This window comes from Pholis gunnellus (assembly GCF_910591455.1).
Source record: "Pholis gunnellus genome assembly, chromosome: 9".
Lineage (NCBI taxonomy): Eukaryota > Metazoa > Chordata > Actinopteri > Perciformes > Pholidae > Pholis > Pholis gunnellus.
Window position 1 is genome coordinate 1,800,125 of NC_136535.1, and position 21,378 is coordinate 1,821,502.

Genomic DNA, 21,378 nt, shown 5'->3' on the forward strand with positions numbered 1-21,378 from the left:
CTAGTGTTTGGTACCGGCACTGACACTCTTGTATCATAGCGGCACAAATATTGGAAATGTTAAAGACCCAGATTTACTGGACTGGACTCAACTTGTTAAGCTTAAAATGAATCCATCCTCATTTATTTGCAAATCTCTGACAATCATTTGAGTGTTCAAGAGCATCTCTAAGGCCGTGACAACTAAAGCCCTGATTCTGTGTAAAAAGAACCAACACCTAATGGAACGACAGAGTTGTCCTGCCGTTAAGCAGAGGCCGTCAGAGACCAAGTCTGTGTGTGTGTGTGTGTGTGTGTGTGTGTGTGTGTGTGTGTGTGTGTGTGTGTGTGTGTGTGTGTGTGTGTGTGTGTGTGTGTGTGTGTGTGTGTGTGTGTGTGTGTGTGTGTGTGTGTGTGTGTGTGTCATGCCTCAGCGTTGTGGTGCAGGGTGGCAGATGTAGGTCACACAGGGTGCATGTTGTGTGTGGCTGTGGTACATGTGACGCTAACATAAAAATGACACACAGACTCACACACACACAGTATGAGATACCAGAGAAGAAGAGAACCCCCATCTCACAACATGACAAACAGACTAAACAGCTTTCAGCTTCACATCAAGTGAACTCCAAGTGTGTCCATTGTGTCTGGCTGCACAGGTCTCTGAGGAATGGGTGGGAAGGACAAAACAAGGAAGATGCTTTTTACACAACTCTTAATAATCCAGCTGCTCTGACCTCAAGTGCCAGGTCAAAGGGCAAGGGGTCAAGTGCTTCAAAATACAAATAGAGACAGCGTCTCCAGCAGCATGTGCAGTATTAGTGACGTTAAAGATGACAGTCTTATCAGTTAATCAGGGACAGTGCGTGTCAGGATCAGGAGAACTTTTCTCTGTTTCTATTCAGGGTAGTTTCTCTGTTTCTATTCAGGGTAGTTTCACTGAGAGGAAGCTTCTCTTTTGCAGGAGCACCCTGCTCACATTCACTCAGTCACACTCATTCACACACAGAAGCTGCCCAGTGACACCAGTCTGATCTGCTGGCCTCTGAGCAGCTCCATGGAGCGGTAGGGGTTAAGGGCCTTGCTCAAGGACACCACAGTGGTCAGTGGACAGATCCATAGGACGTTCCTTCACACTCACTTTTCACATGTGATGACATTTTTGGACTACAGTGGTATTTTGCATTTTGACAGGTAATGATGTTGTTAGTTAATAACTTATGAACACAGCGACACAGAGCAGTGACAGGAGTGAGTGCACAATGAGCCCCAGGGCGTAGGTCAGCTGAGGAGCAGCAGATAAAACACAGAGCCAATCACTGCCCTGTTTGCTCAAATGGAAACTGAGCAGCAGATAAACTGACATGTGCTGAAGTGTGGCCTTTGACTGAGTGTGTGTGGAGTGATTGCGTAGGACTGGCACATTGACTTTCTGTATGTTTGAGGCTTCACTGAATTTTAGCATGTTGACGTGAACAAAAGAAGCCATTAGTGGAGAAAACAAAGCAGCTCATTGGCCGAGCTATATCCTACTATCGGTCTGCAATTGGTCTAAAATATCACATGATTCACTGCGTCGCCTTATGTCTCTTTTTCCGGTCTATTTCTTTGCATGCCAGCTACACATGTGATACTTTGAGGAGTATAAACATGATCTCCTTTTATTTGACAAAATAAGTAAATGGTGTCACACACTAACACTACAAGAACTTTGGCATCATAAAACACTTCATGGATTGCTTTTTTTAATTTGTTTGCAATCTAGACATGAAACATATTCAATATGAATAAAATGTAAATAAACAAATAAACAGCACTGTGTGCAGCAGCGGGGGCGGAGCTTCAGGACAGTCCAGCTGGATATGGCCTGCTAACGCTACGTGAATGCTGAATAACGTTAAAACTGAACTTTTCCCTCTTCCCTGAGTCAACAAGTACCAGCAGACCGCCTACAGGAACAACGTTCGAATATGCAACACTCATAACGGTAAAATAAATGGTTAAACGGCTGCCTGTGTGTCGCAGCGATATTTCAATAAACTGACAACATACTGGGAGTCTCAACCGTTACATAATAACAACATGTATTAACAGTACTCAGAACATTCTTTCTGAAGTGAAACTATTCACTATTAGTAGAACTATTCATATCAAACAGTAAAAGTCCTGCATTCAAACATTTACTTCAGGTGAAGAGTGACAGAGAGGAGACAAAGACAGAGACAGAGAGAAGACAGACAGAGGCAGGCAGACAGACAGACAGAAAAGCAAACAGAGAGAAGAGAGAGAGACAGACAGACAGACAGACAGACACACAGGAGAGAGAGGAAGAGAGGGAAAGAGAAGGTGGATGTTGGACTGAGAGAGCTGCAGGAATGAGTCCTAGGATCCAGAAGAGAGTCAGCTTTCTTTAACTTTCTGTTCCCTCACCTGGAAGTCAAAGTGTTTTTTGAATGTGTTTTTGGTTAGAAGCCTGAAATAAGGTCTGTAGTTAACACAAGCTTAAAAGTCTTTCACCATTTGTTCTAAAACATTAAATATGTCAGCCGCATGCCCTGTGCACAGCTGGTACCAAAAAGATTGATGCCATCGACCGGTGCCAATTTATGAACAATGTAATGCCACGTATGGCCACATGGGGCAGTAATACCAACCACAGTCTAACAATAGTCCACAATATAACTTGTCTTTTTGTCTCCTACAGTTTCTGGAAGTTAATAATAACTTACCCAGAATGCTGCTTTGTCACCTGCCCGACAAACATCGAACCCCTGGGTTTTGGGTCGACATCCCCCACTGGAATCTAATTCTACAAATAGTTTAATACTACTACTAATATTAGTAGTGCATGTAGCCTCATCTTATTTCAACTGTGCAGAAAACAGTTTGTACTGAAAGAAAAGCCCTGCAAAAAGAAGATGTAGTTCACTGAGAGGTTTCACACCAAAACCAAATGCTGCTACTACAAACTGTGACCGTCAACTTGCAAAATGATCTTTGAAATGGACATCATATGTCATGCCACAATTCAAACGGGGTAAAAAAAGATATTTCTCTCCATTGACAACCAAAGGTATTTTTTCCTGAAATGAGGTCCCATGAGGAACAGTGAAGGGGAGGGTCCAGCCCCTCAGTAAATCAACCATCTCAGAGGTGGACTGACTGGAAGACATCTATGTTTACATGACGTGGGACCACTGGTCTAACCTTAAAGAGTTAACAACCAGCCTACCACACCATCAGTTTGCCCTCAAATCACAGTGACAGGTGAGCAGCGATTGTTACCATGGAAACAGCCAGGTGCTCTGACAGAGCTGCTGTGTCACTGCGCTTAGTGTGGAGAGAAAGCAGACTGCTGACTGTGTGCTTTCAGTGAGCACGGTCAGCACTGAGAGAGGCCAAACAAGCCCTTCTGACACAGTGCTGCTGCACCACCACTCATTGGTTATCTCCTTCTGAAAGGACTCAATCCTGATCTGAGACTTCTCTCAGAGTTCAAACGCTCAAGTAATGATATGTGCCAATCCTGAGCACCAACCCACGACCAGTGGTCCTTTTTAACAAAGTGAGAACTCTTGAGATCATGAGTATGTATGGACCCAGGGATTGTTGGGATACTAAAAACAGAGATGGGGGACCTTTGTGCCTAAATGGATGGAACTAATTGCAATGGAAATACCGAATATTCTGATAACATTACAAGTGGATTGGTCAGGTATGGTCAACACCCAACCCATTTAATAATGCTGCATTAGCATTGATTCAGATTTTTGCATCCCGACCAATCATCTTCACATTAGCCTCATAGCTTATAGTTACTGCTATAAAATATCACAATCATTTGAACTAAAAGGTAGAGGCTGGCACTATTCTAATGCATATAGTTCTTATCCTCAAAAGGTCCCATGAAAGACCAAAACCAACAATATGTTGGTCCCTCTCTCAGTACTTTCTGATCCCTGTACTGTCAGAGGCTCGAAGCCCCAAAGCCTGTTGGTACCTACTAAAGGCAATAATCTTTAACAAATCACTCATTTATTTTCACTTTTTATAAATGGTTCAGTCATTTCCTATGGCAGGCAAACATTTGAGTTTTTCGCTAATTTTATGGGGACTATTTTCAGCTGCAGATTAATATGCATTTGATGCTGTGACTGAATTGCCATTTCCTGTCCCTCTATTCATACAGTCACACTGACACTGTACTGATATGAGCAGAGTTTTGTTCCACAGGGGTTCGTTTAGTTTTGTCCCAACCAGTAGGTACTGAGGTAGTATGATGGCTCCTTCTGATTGTGAAACCAAACCCCTCATTGTAATTCTCACCTCTCCAGACCTCCCGTCTTTACTCGAAGAGTCTCTCCTGCAGCAGTCTGCTGTATTATTCATCGGGGCTGCAGCATCTCTGTGAATAATTCAACAAAAGTGAGGGGAGAACCTCACTCTGAAGCAGGCAGGAGGGCCGGAGCGACATGGACAAATGCACTGCCACATTTAAACAAGCAGACAGTAAAAACACTACAACTATCTGAGAAACACTGAGTACCTATGTCCTCTGAGCCCTGACCAGGCCTCAGCCCTCACCACAATGTACGTCTAAGGAAACACACATTTCATCCTTTTATAGTCAGAGAACGGCTATCCCAATCCAGACATGTTGTGTATTTGCTGACAATGTTCAGCAAATACACAACATGTTTGGGCTCAATGGACATGAGTAAAGCTCAGACTAAGATAAAAACATATAGTGTCTGCTACTTAAGCAAATAAATAAATAACATTATATTAATTAACTCCACCATTGTTTTCAGAAGCCCAGGAGGACCAAATGCTTCCATGCAGGATGTGACTTATTCCACTGAGGCTTCTTGTTTATCGACCTCCTTGATTCAATTTGGATTTAACATGATTTGATTCCATGTTATTTGCTTTGTAATACATCTGTAATGAGTGTTTGTCTTGAAGCATTTTAATAAAACATAATTTTACATCTCCAGCTGTGTATGTGTGTGTGTGCGTGTGTGTGCGTGTGTGTGTGCGGCCCTTAAACAGACAGAAGAGCACACACACACACATTCACTTGTTTGACTAGTCATCTACTACTGCTCATCTGTTTAGCCCAGTGCCTCGTCCTCTTCATTTAACAACACCCCCTCTTACCGTGGCAGCCGTGGTTAATCCCTAAGGATTAGCTCCCAGCAGGACAGCCGGCTCAGCCACAGTGTCAAATCTGGTAGGAGACCCTGATCTGGCTACTTGGCTCCAAGAGGCTATGAGAGACCAAGTGAGAGGCGAATAAGTAGGAAAGAGGATTAAGAGCCAAACGGTGTCATGTTAACCTTCTTGTTTGGTAAATCAGGAGCATCAGGCACACATAATCCTTTGACGGGCAACACAGAGCGATGTCTGTGACAAATCAGTATCACTCAGTGTCAGCAATCACAGAGAAGACTAATCTACACCACTGATGAAGATGCAAACTCATACCGATACCACCCACTGATAGAAGCTTTCTGGCCAGTGGAGTCGGGCTATTCAATCTCCATTATCCAAGCAGCTAGTGATGGTCAAATGTGTTGTCAAGCAAGTAAAGTCTTTTTCAGACAGTGAATCTGTATCATTGGCTTCATCTACGTGTCTAGGGAAGCACCAGTAAAACAGACCTTATTGAGCCGATCAGGTATTGGCCAAACATCGCTGATCTACATTAAACAGTTTTCTGTTTGTGTTAAATACATCTAGACATATTTGAATATTTTGAAAAATCCTGAACACAAAAATGGTGAAAAACTGTTTAACAGTCTGACTCCACAATTCAGTAAGTTCAGTCTTTTCACGTTTTTATGAACATGTATAATGTGTATAGAAACAAATCTCAAATTTGATTTCACCCAGACTTTAAGGATCCGCGTATACATTCTCTCATCAATTTCATTATTTATTGATTTGATAAAATACAAAATATTTCTACTGCCTATTTTGTAAAATTTGACAGTGCCCACGCAGAGAACAACAAGAAAGTGGGACACAATCAATTCCCATTAGCTCACATGCAGTATGTACAACTGTACTTTTTATGTATATGACAGCCAACTTGAACTTGTATGTACGTACGTATATTCATACTTGATACAGTTGGCATGAATGAAAGTTGAAAATGTAGGGTGGAAATAACTGAATGAAGCATATCAGACTGATCTCTCATGAGGACAGTCTCCTCTGAAAGGTGTTAATTGGCTCATTGTCAGTGTTTCCTGCTTTATCAAATGGATCTTATGTTCATTGTGCATAGATAGATATGCATTTATTAAAGTACTTTTAAGAAGGCAACAAGAAGTGCATTTAATATAATTTTGTTTATTCAACTTTGTGCTGAGTTTTCCTTTTAATGTCAAGTCATGGAGTTCACCACTTTGGAACCGACTGATATATATATATATATATATATACACAGTATAAACAACTACTGGATGGATTCTCATGACATCTGCAGAGACACTCATGGTTTCCAGAGGATGAATCCCACTGACTTTACCCTTAAGCGTGAGATATTTAGCTTTTAGATTAAATGTGGTTCAGGCCTTCATGTTCACCTCAGGATGAATTGTGATAACTTTGCTGATCTCTTAACTTTTCTTCTGTAGTGCCATCATCAGGTTCCTTTCTGTAAAGCTAACGACATTCCCATCAGCCTCAGCTCTACTTTGTGTTTGATGCTAGTTAGCATGCTAACCCGTGCTGCTGTGCCTACTGTAAGCACCGCCTCACAGAAACAGTATAGAGTTGTAGGATTTCATCTGTTCTCTGACCCTCATACTTCTGGCCAATGAGGTTTGATTCTTTATATGTTAAACACGTTATTAGTTTTTGTTTTACTGCCTCATGGATGTTGTTATTCATTAGAATAGCAGGGCATTTATCAACTCAATCACACACATGAAACTGCACCACAAGCACATCCATTTTTGTGATTTATATCGCAGCAGGTAAATTCTTTCAGTTTGCTATTTCAGGCGTTCTGTGTGTGTGTATGAGTGTGTGTGTGTGTGTGTGTGTGTGTGTGTGTGTGTGTGTGTGTGTGTGTGTGTGTGTGTGTGTGTGTGTGTGTGTGTGTGTGTGTGTGTGTGTGTGTGTGTGTGTGTGTGTGTGTGTGTTCATGAGAATAGAAATCCGTCGCGTGATATTTTCAGCCATCCACTCTGAGGTTCAGCCACTGTTCTGTCTACCATTAGCTACATCTTCGCTTGGCACTGTGTTTCCACAGTGTCACCAGTGATGCGAGTGTCACTACACACATTGTTCTCAACTCGTCTGATGGCATTCTTGTCTCCTACCTGGTCTGACCTGACTGCTCCCCACACACACACACACACACACACACACTGAGGCTGACATGAAACTCACAACACACGAGCATCAAAACCAATCCTGCTCATTTACTATGCAAACAGCTGCATCGATGCAGGTTCTGCTGGAAACCCCATCTGACTGATGGACTTTAAAGCACTTTCTCGAGCAGATAAAAACCTGTCATTTCTATTTTCAGATACTCAAGTCAGAGAACATTGGGAGGTTTGTGAACAAGTTTGTATGATTAGGGGTATTAGCTCTTTCACACACAAACACCATGCATTCATGTGTGGTATGACTCATTCTTACCAGTCTGCTGGTTACACATTGTCTAAATTCCTGTTTGTTGTCATTCACACAAGCCTTAGGTTTGTAAGCTAGACATCACCGAAGGAATACTCTGCACCATTTTTTCTATCCTTAGAATCTCACTGAAACAATTTGCCTTTCACACACTTCATTAAGAGCAGACTGAATGGTTCAAGACATTAAATATGACTTATTGTTGTCATGAACTAGACTGATGCCCTTTGTATTCGGTCTTGACTAAAACTGAACAGGGACTGGACTTGGGGTTGATTTGTGAGTAGTTAAAAAGAGTCCACAGAGTCCACAGCCTTGGACTAAGACGTCGACATTCAAATTGTAGATGGTGACCAAAGACATCCATTTATTCGTGAATGAGTCTTGAACATGAGATCACAAAGGGCCTATTACACAGATCTCACTGCTGTTTCCTTCTTCCTTTCCTGTCTCAGACTGCATGTAGAAAAAAAAAGGATCAACATAGGATAGTGTTAATCCTAGAGACACAAATAAAGGGCTACAGGAAATGTGTTTGACTGAGAGGCTTACAGCAAGAAGGTCAACTGGAGCTGCACCCGAGAAATGACTTGTGAAAGTACAGAACCAACTGTAATCAAGGCAATCCAACTCTTGTGGAATCTGTGACATCACCAAACAAGTCCTGGTTTGCTGAAGAGCTGCCCAAACGTTTCCTATGAGCTAGTAACGTTTGTACATTAATGCAACGGTACTAAGGTCTGACTGAACATGGCCTTAAAAGATGACATGCTTTATATTGGGCCCAAGACTTTCACCAGATGGGTGAAAAACAACTCTTGAATAATACAGACACTGCTTTACACAGTCACATTACTTTTTTAACGTAGACATGAGTAGAAGTTTTAGAAATCAATGTTTTTTATCAAATACATTCACAGACATCAAGTTCCTGCTTCTACACTCAGCCTCAGAACCTCATTCCTCTTCCTCCAGAAGAAAAGCCCAGGGGAAAGGGCCAGGAAGTGGCCTATTTGTTCCAACGCAGATTCCACAGATGCCAGAGTGAGTCCTAAAGGGAGAGGCCTGCTTCCCGTTGCTTCCAGTCAGCCTGTTAAGACAAGTGAAGATGGCTTCTTGCTACTTTAACCTCCACTCTCTCTCTCTCACGCTCCAGGCTCCCCTCTCCTTTCAGGCTTCTCCAATCTGGATTCCTGCTGCCAGTTTCAGATAGTTTGGGGCTAAAGTCTACAAGGCTTACAAGCTAGGTTTGTTTAACTATTTCCACACTGAATATTATCTCAATTAACATACTTGTTATGGGTGCAGTACAAAGCTAAGCCAGCTTCCTGAGCAGTAGTCTCACTGCACGTTTTATCATGGTAAGTATGGGAATATGCCACAACCTATGTACACATTTCATCCTTTCAATATATGTTTACATCATGAGTAACTCTACCGTCAATGCACCTCTTTTTATTAACTATTTGTAACTTGGACACGCCCCTAAACGCATAATAATTATATTCTAATTGTGTCATTGTCAAATATAAAATGGAATGGCAGCTGTTCCTAACTCCAGAGTTTCACATCTGCATTACACACAGGCGTTACAAGTCAATCTGTGCTTTCAGCAGCATTACTATGCAATTACAACGATATTTTGATGAAAAGTAAACCAGACATGATGACTGCCTAACTTGTTCTACTGACCTAAAAGCATGATTGCATGCCTGGAAAATCAGGTATGACCACTGACTTCTAGTTTTATTGTCTTGACTGTTGAGATGACAGAGGACCAGCAGCTGCAAAACACAAGCTAATAAAGTGCTGCACTTCGTTTTGATTGAGCCCTGAGCCTTTATTTGGATAGAGATACTGAGTAAAACACAGAAGCCTCTGCTACTCCTATCAAATTAAGCTTGCTCTCTAAAGTCTAACCTACTGGTTTCAACACTTGAAGACAGGTGCTAGCTGTAAAATCTGACTGGAGCCAGACGCCCAGAGCAGCTCTGACACCAGTTTAGGCGATCATCACTCACTCGGCCAAAGAAAGCGATGGCTCAAGCTAGACCAAGGTGTAGAAATTCTAAGTGATCCCAAACAGAGTTCATCATGTTTGTGCCAATACCACCATCACTGCAGAAAGGCGTGTGTCATTGGGAAATGACTACAGTTGATGTGAAGGATGTGCCTAACCTTAACCATTAACCTTAACCATACAAGGTTAATGCCTAACCTTAACTATCTTGCAAGAGTTTTGCAACTTGTGCGTTACCTTCTAGACACAACCCTGACCTTTCCATATCCAACAAGTTTACTTTACTTTAGCATATTATGCATTAGTCCATCACTTGACTCTGATTACATCCTGGTAAATCCTAGTGTGTCATCTGAATTCTCCATAAATGTCCATAAGTCCTTATGATTGAGTGGTTAGGATGCATAATATATGGCCCCAACTTTCCCAGGGCAATCCAACTGCAAACCTCTGTTACAGGTCATCAGCCTCTATCTTTTTCCCTGTGTTTGCTGGCTCACCATACTGTTAAACAGGTAGAAGTACTGTGAAGCAAAATCGTTAAAAAGTTAAAGCAAAAGTAGTGCTGCGAGCCGGCAAACGTTTTCCAACAGATGTTTTAAACCAGAGGAATTTGTTTGAACCATTCACTGCAAGCTAATCTAGTTGTATCGTATTCGTAGCTAACGTTATTGTCAAAATGTTGCCATCCATATCCAACAGTAACTTGGCAGTAACTTGACAAACAAATGATGCACTTAAAGTTCTACTCCTGTAACAATCAGAACACTAACACTTTGAAAATGGGAATGAAAGTTGAGTAATTGGTTTGAGCACAGGAAGCAGAGAAGTTTGAGAGGGTCTGAATAAAAGTGGATGCATGTTAAGTCACAATTGCTTCCTGAATGAGTCGAAACAACAACGACTGTGCCAAAGTTAACAGGCACTGTTGAGGGTCCACTACGGTGGACAGCAGAGAGGCTGAATGAGAAAGAGTGTGGGAGGAAAACATGGCTGTGCTTTAAAGTGTCTGCTACTTATTAACTGTTACTGCAAAGACCCCAACAGCATTAGATTTCAAATAGAATGTATAGGTTACATACATATGGACCAATCAATAAAGCTTCAACTGCTTCAATATATTAATAAAAGACATACAGTATAATTTCCTACAAATGACCTACAGAACTCTGCGTGGTTGTTTTTCTGGCTCTCTGCTCTCCGTTTTATGACTCTGCATTAAACATTAATCAAATATTTAATTAAATTAAAATGAATCAACCTGCCTCTAGACAGGGTCAGTGTAAAGGCAACCGCAAATAGCAGAATCTGCTCCAGGAATATGAGCCAGAGAGCAGGAGCTAACGTTCAGGGTGTTTAGTTTACCAAGTTGTTCATTTAATACCATCCTAATTCATTGTATATACTGTGCATTTTTATTCTATTTTATCTTATTTTTTATTATTCTATTTCTTCAAATTTAATATCTGCTCTGTTATTTTATTGTACTGTATACAGGACTGTCTCAGAAAATTAGAATATTGTGATAATCCCCATACGTGTGATTTAGTTTACTGAACCAAGCTGAGTGTTTTTCAAGGCTCAGGAAACCCTTGCAGGTGTTTCGAGTTAATTAGACGATTCAAGTGATTAGTTGAATACCCTACTAGTATACTTTTTCATGATATTCTAATATTTAGAGATAGGATATTTGAGTTTTCTTAAGCTGTAAGCCATAATCAGCAATATTAAAAGAATAAAAGGCTTGCAATATTTCAGTTGATTTGTAATGAATCCAGAATGCATGACATTTTTGTTTTTTTAATTGCATTACACAAAATAAAGAACTTTATCACAATATTCTAATTTTCTGAGACAGTCCTGTATATTGTGCATTTCCATATATAATATTTTACTCTGTAAATTGCTGCTGCTACAAACTAATTTCCCCCTGGGGATGAATAAAGTTTATATCTATCTATCTATCTAATACCCTTTTTCCAACTGAATCAGCATGTATGGTTTTAGAAAAACGGGCTAAATGTGGGCGATAGATTCCTTCCTTATTGGAGTATGCCGGCGCCGTAGCCTCTGTTTTATTTCCCTGCTGTGTCACATTCATTACTAAACAGTGAAAATGTTACTTATTCAGTCTCTGTCAAACTCTTAAACCAGAGTTGATGATTGTTAGAACAAGTTTGAATGAATTGTGTTTTTAATGATCAGCGAGGTAAAATTACTGTTGTCTGAATGGAGTTTGGTGGCTTTGAGGAAATAAAATGTATTAATCCTCACAGCATCGCAGCAGATGGAATGTTTCCATCAGCGCTGTCTGGAGCTGGAGGCGATAAATAGCCGTGACTACAGAGTGCTGATTGTCATCCTTCACAATAAAGACAAAGCCTCATGTTAGCTCTGTTTTTGTCCAGTGAGTGAAGCAGCTGCCTCCTACAGAGGAAAGCCTGGCTGGTTTGACTCCAATAGGACAGGAACAGGGACCAAACGGTGGAGGCAGCAGACTGAAGTGAAGCTACCGACCTCTGTCTGCATCTACAGCGCTCAACGCTTCACATGAGCTTTTACTGGAGCAACCCAATGACCTGCACCAGGACCTCAGTAGTACAGCTTCTCAGCATAAGGTCACCTGTGGTGCACTGCCACACTGCCGCACACAGTCATATAGAATGAAGACTCCACTAGAACTACGCTCTTATTGGTTGCATCTTTATTATGGTGTTGTATTTAATAATTTATGTAATTTGAACTATATATCAATAATATATTTTATAATAAGTTGATTTGCAAAAAAGCTGGTAAGAATCAGTTCTCCCATCTAGTGTGCACCAGGCCATCACTAAACATGAGCCATTAGTGAAAATGTCTCTTCCTCTCCTTTTTGTTAGAATATCCTGCTCATAGTCTGTTTCCATACCTTGATTAAGTCTTACTGTGTTCAGGTCTGTTCTCCTGACACCATGCTGAAGGACTTCAGCTGTTAAACCATTCCTTCTAGTTTTAGGGGATTATTCTAGTATATTACAATGTGTTGATTAGGGCTGCAACAACGAATTGATAAAATAGATAAAAATCGATTATTAAAAGAGTTAGCAACGAATTTCATTATCGATTCGTTGTGTCGGCGATTATTACGCCACTCAATAAGTGGCGGAGATGTTCACAGCAGCTGGAATAATGGAACAGCAAACACCGGAAGTTGATTTACGCGATTTGTATTATTTTCGCGTCATTCGCGCCGCCGCCGGGGACCTCGCGTTTGGTCACGATCGCCGGGGACCTCTTCACCGCGTTTGAACGCGGGGGGAGTATTTGTGTTCATTCGCGTGCATCGCGCGCCGGAGAGGGGGCGTGGCTTATCGGCCTGAAAGCTGTTCACTGAGTGGATCAGCGCGTGTCTACCCTTCACTGAGAGGCGTGGGTAAACCCACTGAACCCCATTCCAGATATTAGTCCATTTATTTTTTTAAATAATTACTTTAACAGCTCAGGGATGTTCAAGCAACCTGTTTGTGCACTTTGTGAAGATGTGTTGCTCTGTGAATGTGCACTGTCAGTTCAGGGTTGGAAATTAATGTTTTTTTTTTTATCCGATTCATCGATTAATCGAACAAATAATCGACAGATTAATCGATTATTAAAATAATCGTTAGTTGCAGCCCTAGTGTTGATTATTATGTACATCATTTACTATTAGTTATGATACCATTGCTCCACTCAAAGCTCTTTATCACTCCATGTCATCATTCACCCAATCATACACTGTTGACAGGGGCTACTGTGCAAGGTGCAACCTGCCCATCAGGACTAACTAACATTTATAACCCGTAGGCACAGCTACGGGAGCAATTTGGGGTTAAATGTCTTGCTCAAGGACACATCGAGACGGAGTAGCGGAGCCGGGGATCGAACCGGCGATCCACTGATTGAAGGACGACCCTGCTCTAACACTGAGCCACAGTATGTCCTGACACCTGATGTCAATGTGAAGACCTTGGGCTCCGAGAAATGGACGAACAAGAAAAGAATCAGCCCAATCAAATATTGTGAACACTAAATTGGCTGCAGGCATCGTTATCATTGCTGATACACAGTCTGTAATATCTGTACTGAAATTCAAGTATATTGAAACATTTCAAACGATACCCAGCCCTGTTCATTACTAGTTTCTCATGAATATAATAACATGTAGGAAAGCTGGTAGCTGCTGCTGGCCGACACTGTGTGCCTTTTAAACCCTTTGTCGGGATTGAATGACGGCCCTTCTGTCAGCTCTCCTTTATTCAAACCAGCAGTGAAGCTGCTGATATCCATTAGAGTGGACAAAGAGACACAGACAGGCCCGCTGTTTAACACACTTACAAATCAGCTGCAGAGAAGTTAGAGGAAGGGAAAAGTGTGTGTGTTTCACCCAACACTACCAATACACTTAAACAAAGCAGCCTCCGGTGTGCACTTCCTGTTTGCTCCATGGAAGTCATTATAGCAGCTCCTCACATAACACAAGTAGGCCCAAGTCTCTTATCTGAGACACACACAGCCAGTGTCTCCTGTATAGAGAAGGAAAACGTGGGCTACATAGAGCCACACAGCGGATGAATTCAGTTGTGGTGAGAAGGGGAACCAGAGTCCCTTTCAGTCCGACGTGGTCACAAGGACCCTTAATCCAGAGCCAGTGGAGGCAAACAAACAAAGCCCTCTGATGAGGACACTAAGCTACAGTTAATGCAACAAAGTTCATGACTTTAAGACCGGTAAAATACCGGCAAAAAGATAGGTTCCTTAATCCATTGATCAATCAGAACATGGTTGAAACATTTCCAGTTTTCCAGAGGCCACTGTGACAAATGACTCGTTTAGTCCAACCAGCAGTCCAAAACTCAAAGATAGTCTACAATGATATAAAGCAGAGGAAAGCTAAAGGAAAGGAATCCTCACTTTCATTTTCATGAATCAACTTATCATTTCAGCACTTCTCTTTATGATTTATTAACTAGTTTTCTGTGCACACATAGCTGTAGCAACAACACAGTTTGCAGCCAGGCAGCAACCTCCAGTTCTGCCGATATGTGGAAGTGTCTTAAAGCTGCATTCTCTCTAATGTCCATCAGGGGGCGACTCCTCTGGTTGTATAGAAGTCTATGAGAAAATGACTCTCTTCTCTCTTGATTTATTACCTCAGTAAACATTGTAAACATGAGTTTATGGTCTCAATCTCTAGTTTCAAGTCTTCTTCAATACAGCATGATGTTCATTTAGTAAATGATGGTCCATTTAGAGTCAAACAGACCATAAAGCAGAGTATGCTTTAGGGCGGGGCTACTGTCTTTGAGAGGTCGCCGTCACTAACAGTGCCATATATGGTCACTTTCGTTCACTGGTTGCAGAAAGCCAAGATGGCCACGGCCGTAATCCAAGATGGTGACGGCTAAATCACTGAACTTGAGGCTTCCAAACAGCAGTCCACAAACCAATGACGTCACCATGACTACATCCACTTCTCATGTCTATGTTTACAGAGGATGACCAACTCATACTGATTTACTATTTTTTGCATTTTATTCACTCATTATTTTCAATCGCTTACACTTGAAAATAATAATTATGCTGGTCTGATCAGAGGACATTAACATTCATTTATTTCATGACATAGACTAGTCCCAAACGGTTTGGGGTGATATAAAACAGTAGAGCCATTTACAATCATGAAATGCTGATTTTTATATATTTGGTAAGCACTGTCAATATTAACACCTGCATTGATGTGGTAAATCAAAGTATAGTCACAGCTTTTAGTTTACAGCCTAAAAAACATGTTTCAGTGTGCAGTTACCCTTTAATAAAGAGCTACCAGCTTAACAGGAACACCGTTGTTCCTTCATTTCATTGTCAGGTGATGTGGAGGTTCCCTTTTACACTGTGATCTGTAGCTCAAATGACGGACAGGGATCACCCCATACACTAATTCATCTCTTTTTTCTCATGAATTATAAAAAATCATTGCTGCTGAACCCCAATAACACGATTACTAACCTACACTTTTGCCGACTGAACTTTTCTTACCTAAATGTAATATTCAAAGTCAGAGTAGAGTTTGCTAGGATTATTAGCTGCCACTGACCATCAGTTTACTGCACCATATAAATTAGCCCCTTTACCAGTAATATTAACACGGCTAGTCACCCCCACTGTGAGCTACTGCAACAACAGTCAAACATGTCATGTCACGTATGGTCCACTTTAGCTCAACAGTGCAGCATTGTGTTTGAAGAGACAATGCTAGTAAAATAAAAAAGTACTGATAGCCAGTATTAAATGGGGTTGTGGGCTCCTATTCATTGCTTTGATCCTTTATTCACATTTATTATCAACCTTTGCAGGCAAAACAAGCTAGCGAGCAAGTCAACTTTAGCAACTGAACCAAACATGCTGACCAATTTAACATTGTTCAAGTCGTTTAAAACAAGTTGGGAAGAAAGCAGCGTTATGTAATGTCATCCAACCTGCATGTGCTCCCATGTGACGTAACATGGAAGTGTGTTCACAGAGTGTCCACTACATAACAGAGTAGGCTGCTCCACCAGCTGCTGTTTGAGCGTTAATGTGATCCACAGCATGACTCGGATCTTTCAGATGGCAATGTCATCTTTTTTATGGAGCTCTGATAGTAGTTCATTCTCAGCTAAAGGGTTATATCACAACACTTTCCATGTGTTTTCATTAACAACTGGTCAAATGTTTTCCAGGACGGGTAAGTACATACAGTACAAGTACAGAATCAGAACACAAACACCCCTGAGAATCTGGGATATCACAGTGCTCTACTTTCTGCCTGTTGAAAAGCATTTCTGACACAGGGCAAAGAAAAAATGAAGATATTATTAAATGTTTGGAGGAGTTGAGGCTCTGTTAAAAGACTTTTTGTTTCATTATTGTTTCTGTTGTGGTTAGACAGCCATAGTCAGCTCAGACATCAACATGAGGAGCCAATCAATTTGTCTATACCTTAAAATCCAGCAAAAAATCACTTCTAGTCATCTTTTTGGGAAAAATGATCTCGGTTTGATTGACAGCAGCTGGCAGGCTGCCAGAGAGCCGGTGTTCCACCGAAGGGAACGAGAGGCCAAGTAAAGAAACTTGCTGTAGTGTTCATAGCAAAGGCAGACAGCGTGTTGATGGTTGTGGTACTGAGGAGTTCTAGCCTGCAAACTGATATTAGCAAGCTACAGTGCAGGACAAGGCTTGTGTTCATGTTTGTAAGTCAGTGAGATAAGAGGGAGACTTCAGCAGGAAGGATAATGTGCTAGTTGTTCGGAGTCTGTGTCTCTTGTGTAGTGTAGCAGCAGCCGTCTGGTTCAGTGTGACCGTCTGCTCTGCCTGTGACACAACACTGATTTGATTGGCTGTATCAAAATAAGATCTCCATCTATATACAGGTGGAGCTAACGGTATTCATCAAGATTTGGCAAAACTAGTGGGTGCAATCATGAAACCAAAATATAGATTTTGGTTTCTGACATTTCTCAAAGGACAACACAGGACACGTGATGTACAGAGAATATGTGTACGCTGTAGCAAATGCAATCGTATTTCAGATGGACTTCCAAGGGTAAGTTATTCTATTGTTATTCTTGAAAATAAATAATTCAAGAAATTACAGTAATGTCACAAAATGCATCATGTCAGCGAGAAAAGCACAATTTTAACAACTGCTGTTATAAAGCCAAGGCAGGATTGGAAACTCATTCGACCAGGGTATTCTTTCAGAATACAAGGCACAACTAGTTAGCAGGACACCTTGACTTTACTGTCATCCTCCCACAACATGATCAGACACCGAGAAACAACGTCTTACAAACAGCTCGTCAATAAGCCAGAGGCCAAACACTGCTTCCCTGAGAATCAGGCACATTGCTGTGTTTCTGCTGCAGCTAAATCAGCCTGTGGAAAAAAGTTTCTGAAACTAGACACTTGAAAAACCGGGAGAAAACATTTTAGATTTTAGATTGTAAGACATAGAAATAGAGTGCCACTCATGCCAAAGAGAGAGCAGCAGAGGCCTTTATCTATTGGAACATAGAAAGTGGACGAGCTGCTTACATGTCTGGCCTCCCTGCGCAGCCCCTCGGTGTTCCTCAGCCAGCAGCGACTCAGCTCGCTCAGCTCCAGGATGGGCTGCACCTTCAGCCTCACCGTGTCTCCCGACTGACGGATCATCTCCACGATCTCGTCACGGCTCTTGTTCTCCACATTCCGCCCGTTAATCTCCACCAGCCTGTCGCCCGGCACCAGGCCCAGCGCCAGGTCCTTGGTGCCGGCACCAGGCTCGGCAAAGTGGACCACCCGCCTGTACACTCCTCCATCAGGACTGCGGTCAAGCATAGTGGTGCGACGCAAAGAGAATCCAAAGTCCCCGGTGTTGCGGCGTTGGAGCTCCAGCTCGCGTATTTCTGGGACACTCGGTGCGACCACAGCCGGTAGCTGCAGCTGTGCGGGGAAGGTCTTGTCCACCACTTCAGGGATGCAGACTTTTTTGGTGGCTGGTGCTACTTCAGGCTGCTGCTTCAGGCTGTGCTTGCGGAGCATGCTGAAGACTTTGCTCTCCACTTGCGGGGACGGTGCAGCAGAGTTCTGGCCTGACGGAGTGGAGCCCTCTGATGGGCTCTCCTCTTTACTCCTCTGGGAAAAGGAGAAGCGTTTCATCATTTGACCCACCTGCGAAGAGTTCGTCTTGGCAATTGAACCAAATTGAGCCACGCGATCACGTACTGAGTTGCGATGTCCATCCTGTCCTCCTCCACCCTCGCCCTTCAGGTCATCGGTGGAGCTGGCAGCGCTAAGCTGGTCATCCAGAACCATGCTGCTTCGGTTGCTCAAGCCGTCCGATTCAATATCAGTGAGGGTGAGCTCGTTGCTGCTGGCCACTTTGATGGGAATGGGGTTGGAGATCTCCAGTTTAGTCTTGGACTCACGCTTGGCCTCCCTCTTCAGGTTGAAGAAGCCACGGCGCATGCTCATCTCTTCCAGGCTGCGCAGCTCCGCTGGAGACATCCTCTCCTTTTTATCTTTCTTCTCCTTCCTACTCCCATCCCTCTCCTTATCCTTTTTCATCAGGTTAAACATGGTGACCAACGCTGAGTTTCTGTTCACCACGGCTCTATATTCCCTTCAGAGACGGAGGTCCAGTTCACAGGAGCTTGTGTTGTGACCACCAGGGACGAATCCCCTAGAGAAAGAGACAGGGAGGGTGGGCACATTGTGTCAAACTTCAAAATACTAAAAGTGAAGTGGAAGAGAATGTGAAGCTGACAAATATAATCATACACCTTCATATCATTGATTTTACACGTTTTAATTATTAACAATGTTAAAATACTTAATATATATATATACACTCAGCTGAAAAGGATTTTTTTCTCTTGACTGTAATGATATCGTAAGTAATATATATATATATATATATATATATATATATATATAATATCTCATTGACACTAAATTTATCAACAATAATTTTGATCATTAATCAATTGTTAATTGTCATTTATCAAGCTAGGGATGTACAAAATGGGTAGATTCTAAATCGTTGTACAACTAATTGCAATCAACATGTGTTATAATCATGAGAACCTGTTTATGGATAAGATTATTTTTGATAATCTAGTGAGCTAAATATCTCGCAGATAGACGTATTTCTTTAAATGTATGCAAAACAGCTCAAATATTACCATAAGAAGTTCTGCTCATTGGTTTGCAACACTGTCAGCGATGGCCTAATATACTCAGACATCGTTTATATTGTCCCATAGTATGAATCGTTATATAACCCAACCCTATATGAAGCAACAAAAGAAGAAAACTTTCTATTACAGCATCTCAAAGGAGAGGTTTTACACCGGGTTTTTCCTTTTTGAAATACAACTGCATTTCGTTGTGCAACCCTGTGTTGTACAATGACAATAAATCAACCTTGAACCTTAATCAGAAATTGAACTAGTTGCAATTACATATCATTGTAGCAGTATTATAGCACTGTATTGCCCAGATCTAATTTAAATAGTTAAAATTGGCAATAACTTCAAGCATATTACATAGCCTACTTCCCACTAGCATTTGGCTTTTGTATATTTTGTACACATTTACAACTGTCCACGTGTGTAGATGGCCCAGTAACAGATAGACCTCCATCACTGAAGACCTCCAGCATTCTTACATGACAGAGGCCCATTGGAGGAGCTTGGTTGGACCAAAACACATTCCTGGCCTCATCTTTAACCAGGTCTCTCCTAACCCTCCAAACTCAGGAACTCTTCCTGCCACAAACTGCCACAAGCAGACAGCCGGTTCTCATTAGCTGCTGACTCCTCTGGGTCCCAAACAAACAGCCGCTTCCTACTCTACTTATGGCACAGGCTATTGGGCATGGCTCTCTATTAGTAGGGCCACTCTGTACTCCCAGCTAGAAGGGGTCACAGTTTAACTTTAGCACTGCAAACTCAACGCAGAGATCATAACGTACTAAAAGCACAGTGCTCTGGTAGATGAACGATACGACTCAGTGCCTCAAAATAAAGAACATGGTGGTTCCCAGCGGGTTATCAACTAACCAATCTGCCAGAACACCAAAAGGTTTCCTCAATTAAAGCTATTTTGAGTGACTCTCTGGTCTTTAAGTGATGGCAGGGCCACCGTGAATGGACAGCTCTGGTGTGAACATTAGCGTCACGTTCTTTCTATAATAACCACATTAGAAAAGCTAAGGGTCTCCACAGTGCCTCCTGTTTTAAGCTCTCTTCTCTTCATCTACTTGACGGCTGAGGTTCAAACGATGCTAACATCTGGCTCACACACCAACGAACAAAGAGCAACATACACTAGCCCCACTCCGTATTCAATGTGAAGTAAGGGGACAAAAAGCATGACAGCGCTAAAATAGGTGTAGCTTTTCGGCTACATTAGCTAGCTGAGCTACCGCTTCGTTTGTGGAGGTAACGTTACCTAATTACACATATTTGCGTTTTTATTCCACCTCAAACTAAAAAAGCTCCAAAAACACAATCCAATAGTAATACATTGAGTTGTTGTTGAACTTTCCAGTGAGTCGTCTTGCTAGCTAAATAGCCTAACTGGCTCCAGCCACAGCCTTAACGTTAACGTTAGTTCTTTGCCCTCATTTTTGGTGAAGCAGATCCTGGAACAACACATTGGGATCCTGTGACAATTCTCCAGTCAGCCCGACTGGCCGCCTGACTCAACACTGCTGTCTTCAAACAAAAAGCGTCCCCTCACTTGAATCACAGATGTTTATTTCCAGAAGAAATACTCACTGTTCTCCAGTACAGCAAATACTGGGTGCAGCTCGGCTGGAACAGAAGGGACAGAAGCCGCAGACAGGCTTTTAGCTAACGTTATCATAGCTGGCTGCTCCCAGTGCTGCTCTGAAGGTTCAGTACAACAGCTAAAGGTGGTCAACCAGCTACCCCTGCTGGACAAGCATTGTAGCTGCAGCCTAGCTGAAGCGCCAGCATGCATCTGTTTAGGTGAAGTTGGAAAGATATTCAAAGATTCGGACTTCCCGGTTCAATAAATCGTTAGCGAAACGTTGTTAAAATACAAACCATAACTCTCTGTAACCGTAGTGAGGTAGACAGCAAGCTACAACGTTAATGTTATCAAAACGGGCCGTCCTCCGAGCTCCTCCGAGCTGGACGAAGAGCATTGGTCTCAACGTGC

The 21,378-nt window shown here is 42.1% G+C and overlaps 1 protein-coding gene across 2 annotated transcripts in view; it reads right to left on the minus strand.

Moving 5' to 3' along the window:
• myo18ab (myosin XVIIIA b) overlaps positions 1-21,006 on the minus strand; it is a 138,339-nt gene extending 117,333 nt beyond the window's left edge. For both annotated transcript variants that reach the window (XM_079166136.1, XM_079166142.1), the window contains exons 1-2: positions 20,973-21,006; positions 17,746-18,871 (exon numbers count right to left, since the gene is read on the minus strand). In XM_079166136.1, coding sequence (XP_079022262.1) covers positions 17,746-18,768 — 1,023 coding nt within the window. In that variant the 5' untranslated portion in view covers positions 18,769-18,871; positions 20,973-21,006. The remainder of the gene's footprint in view (positions 1-17,745; positions 18,872-20,972) is intronic.
• Between the last annotated feature and the right edge of the window lie 372 nt (positions 21,007-21,378).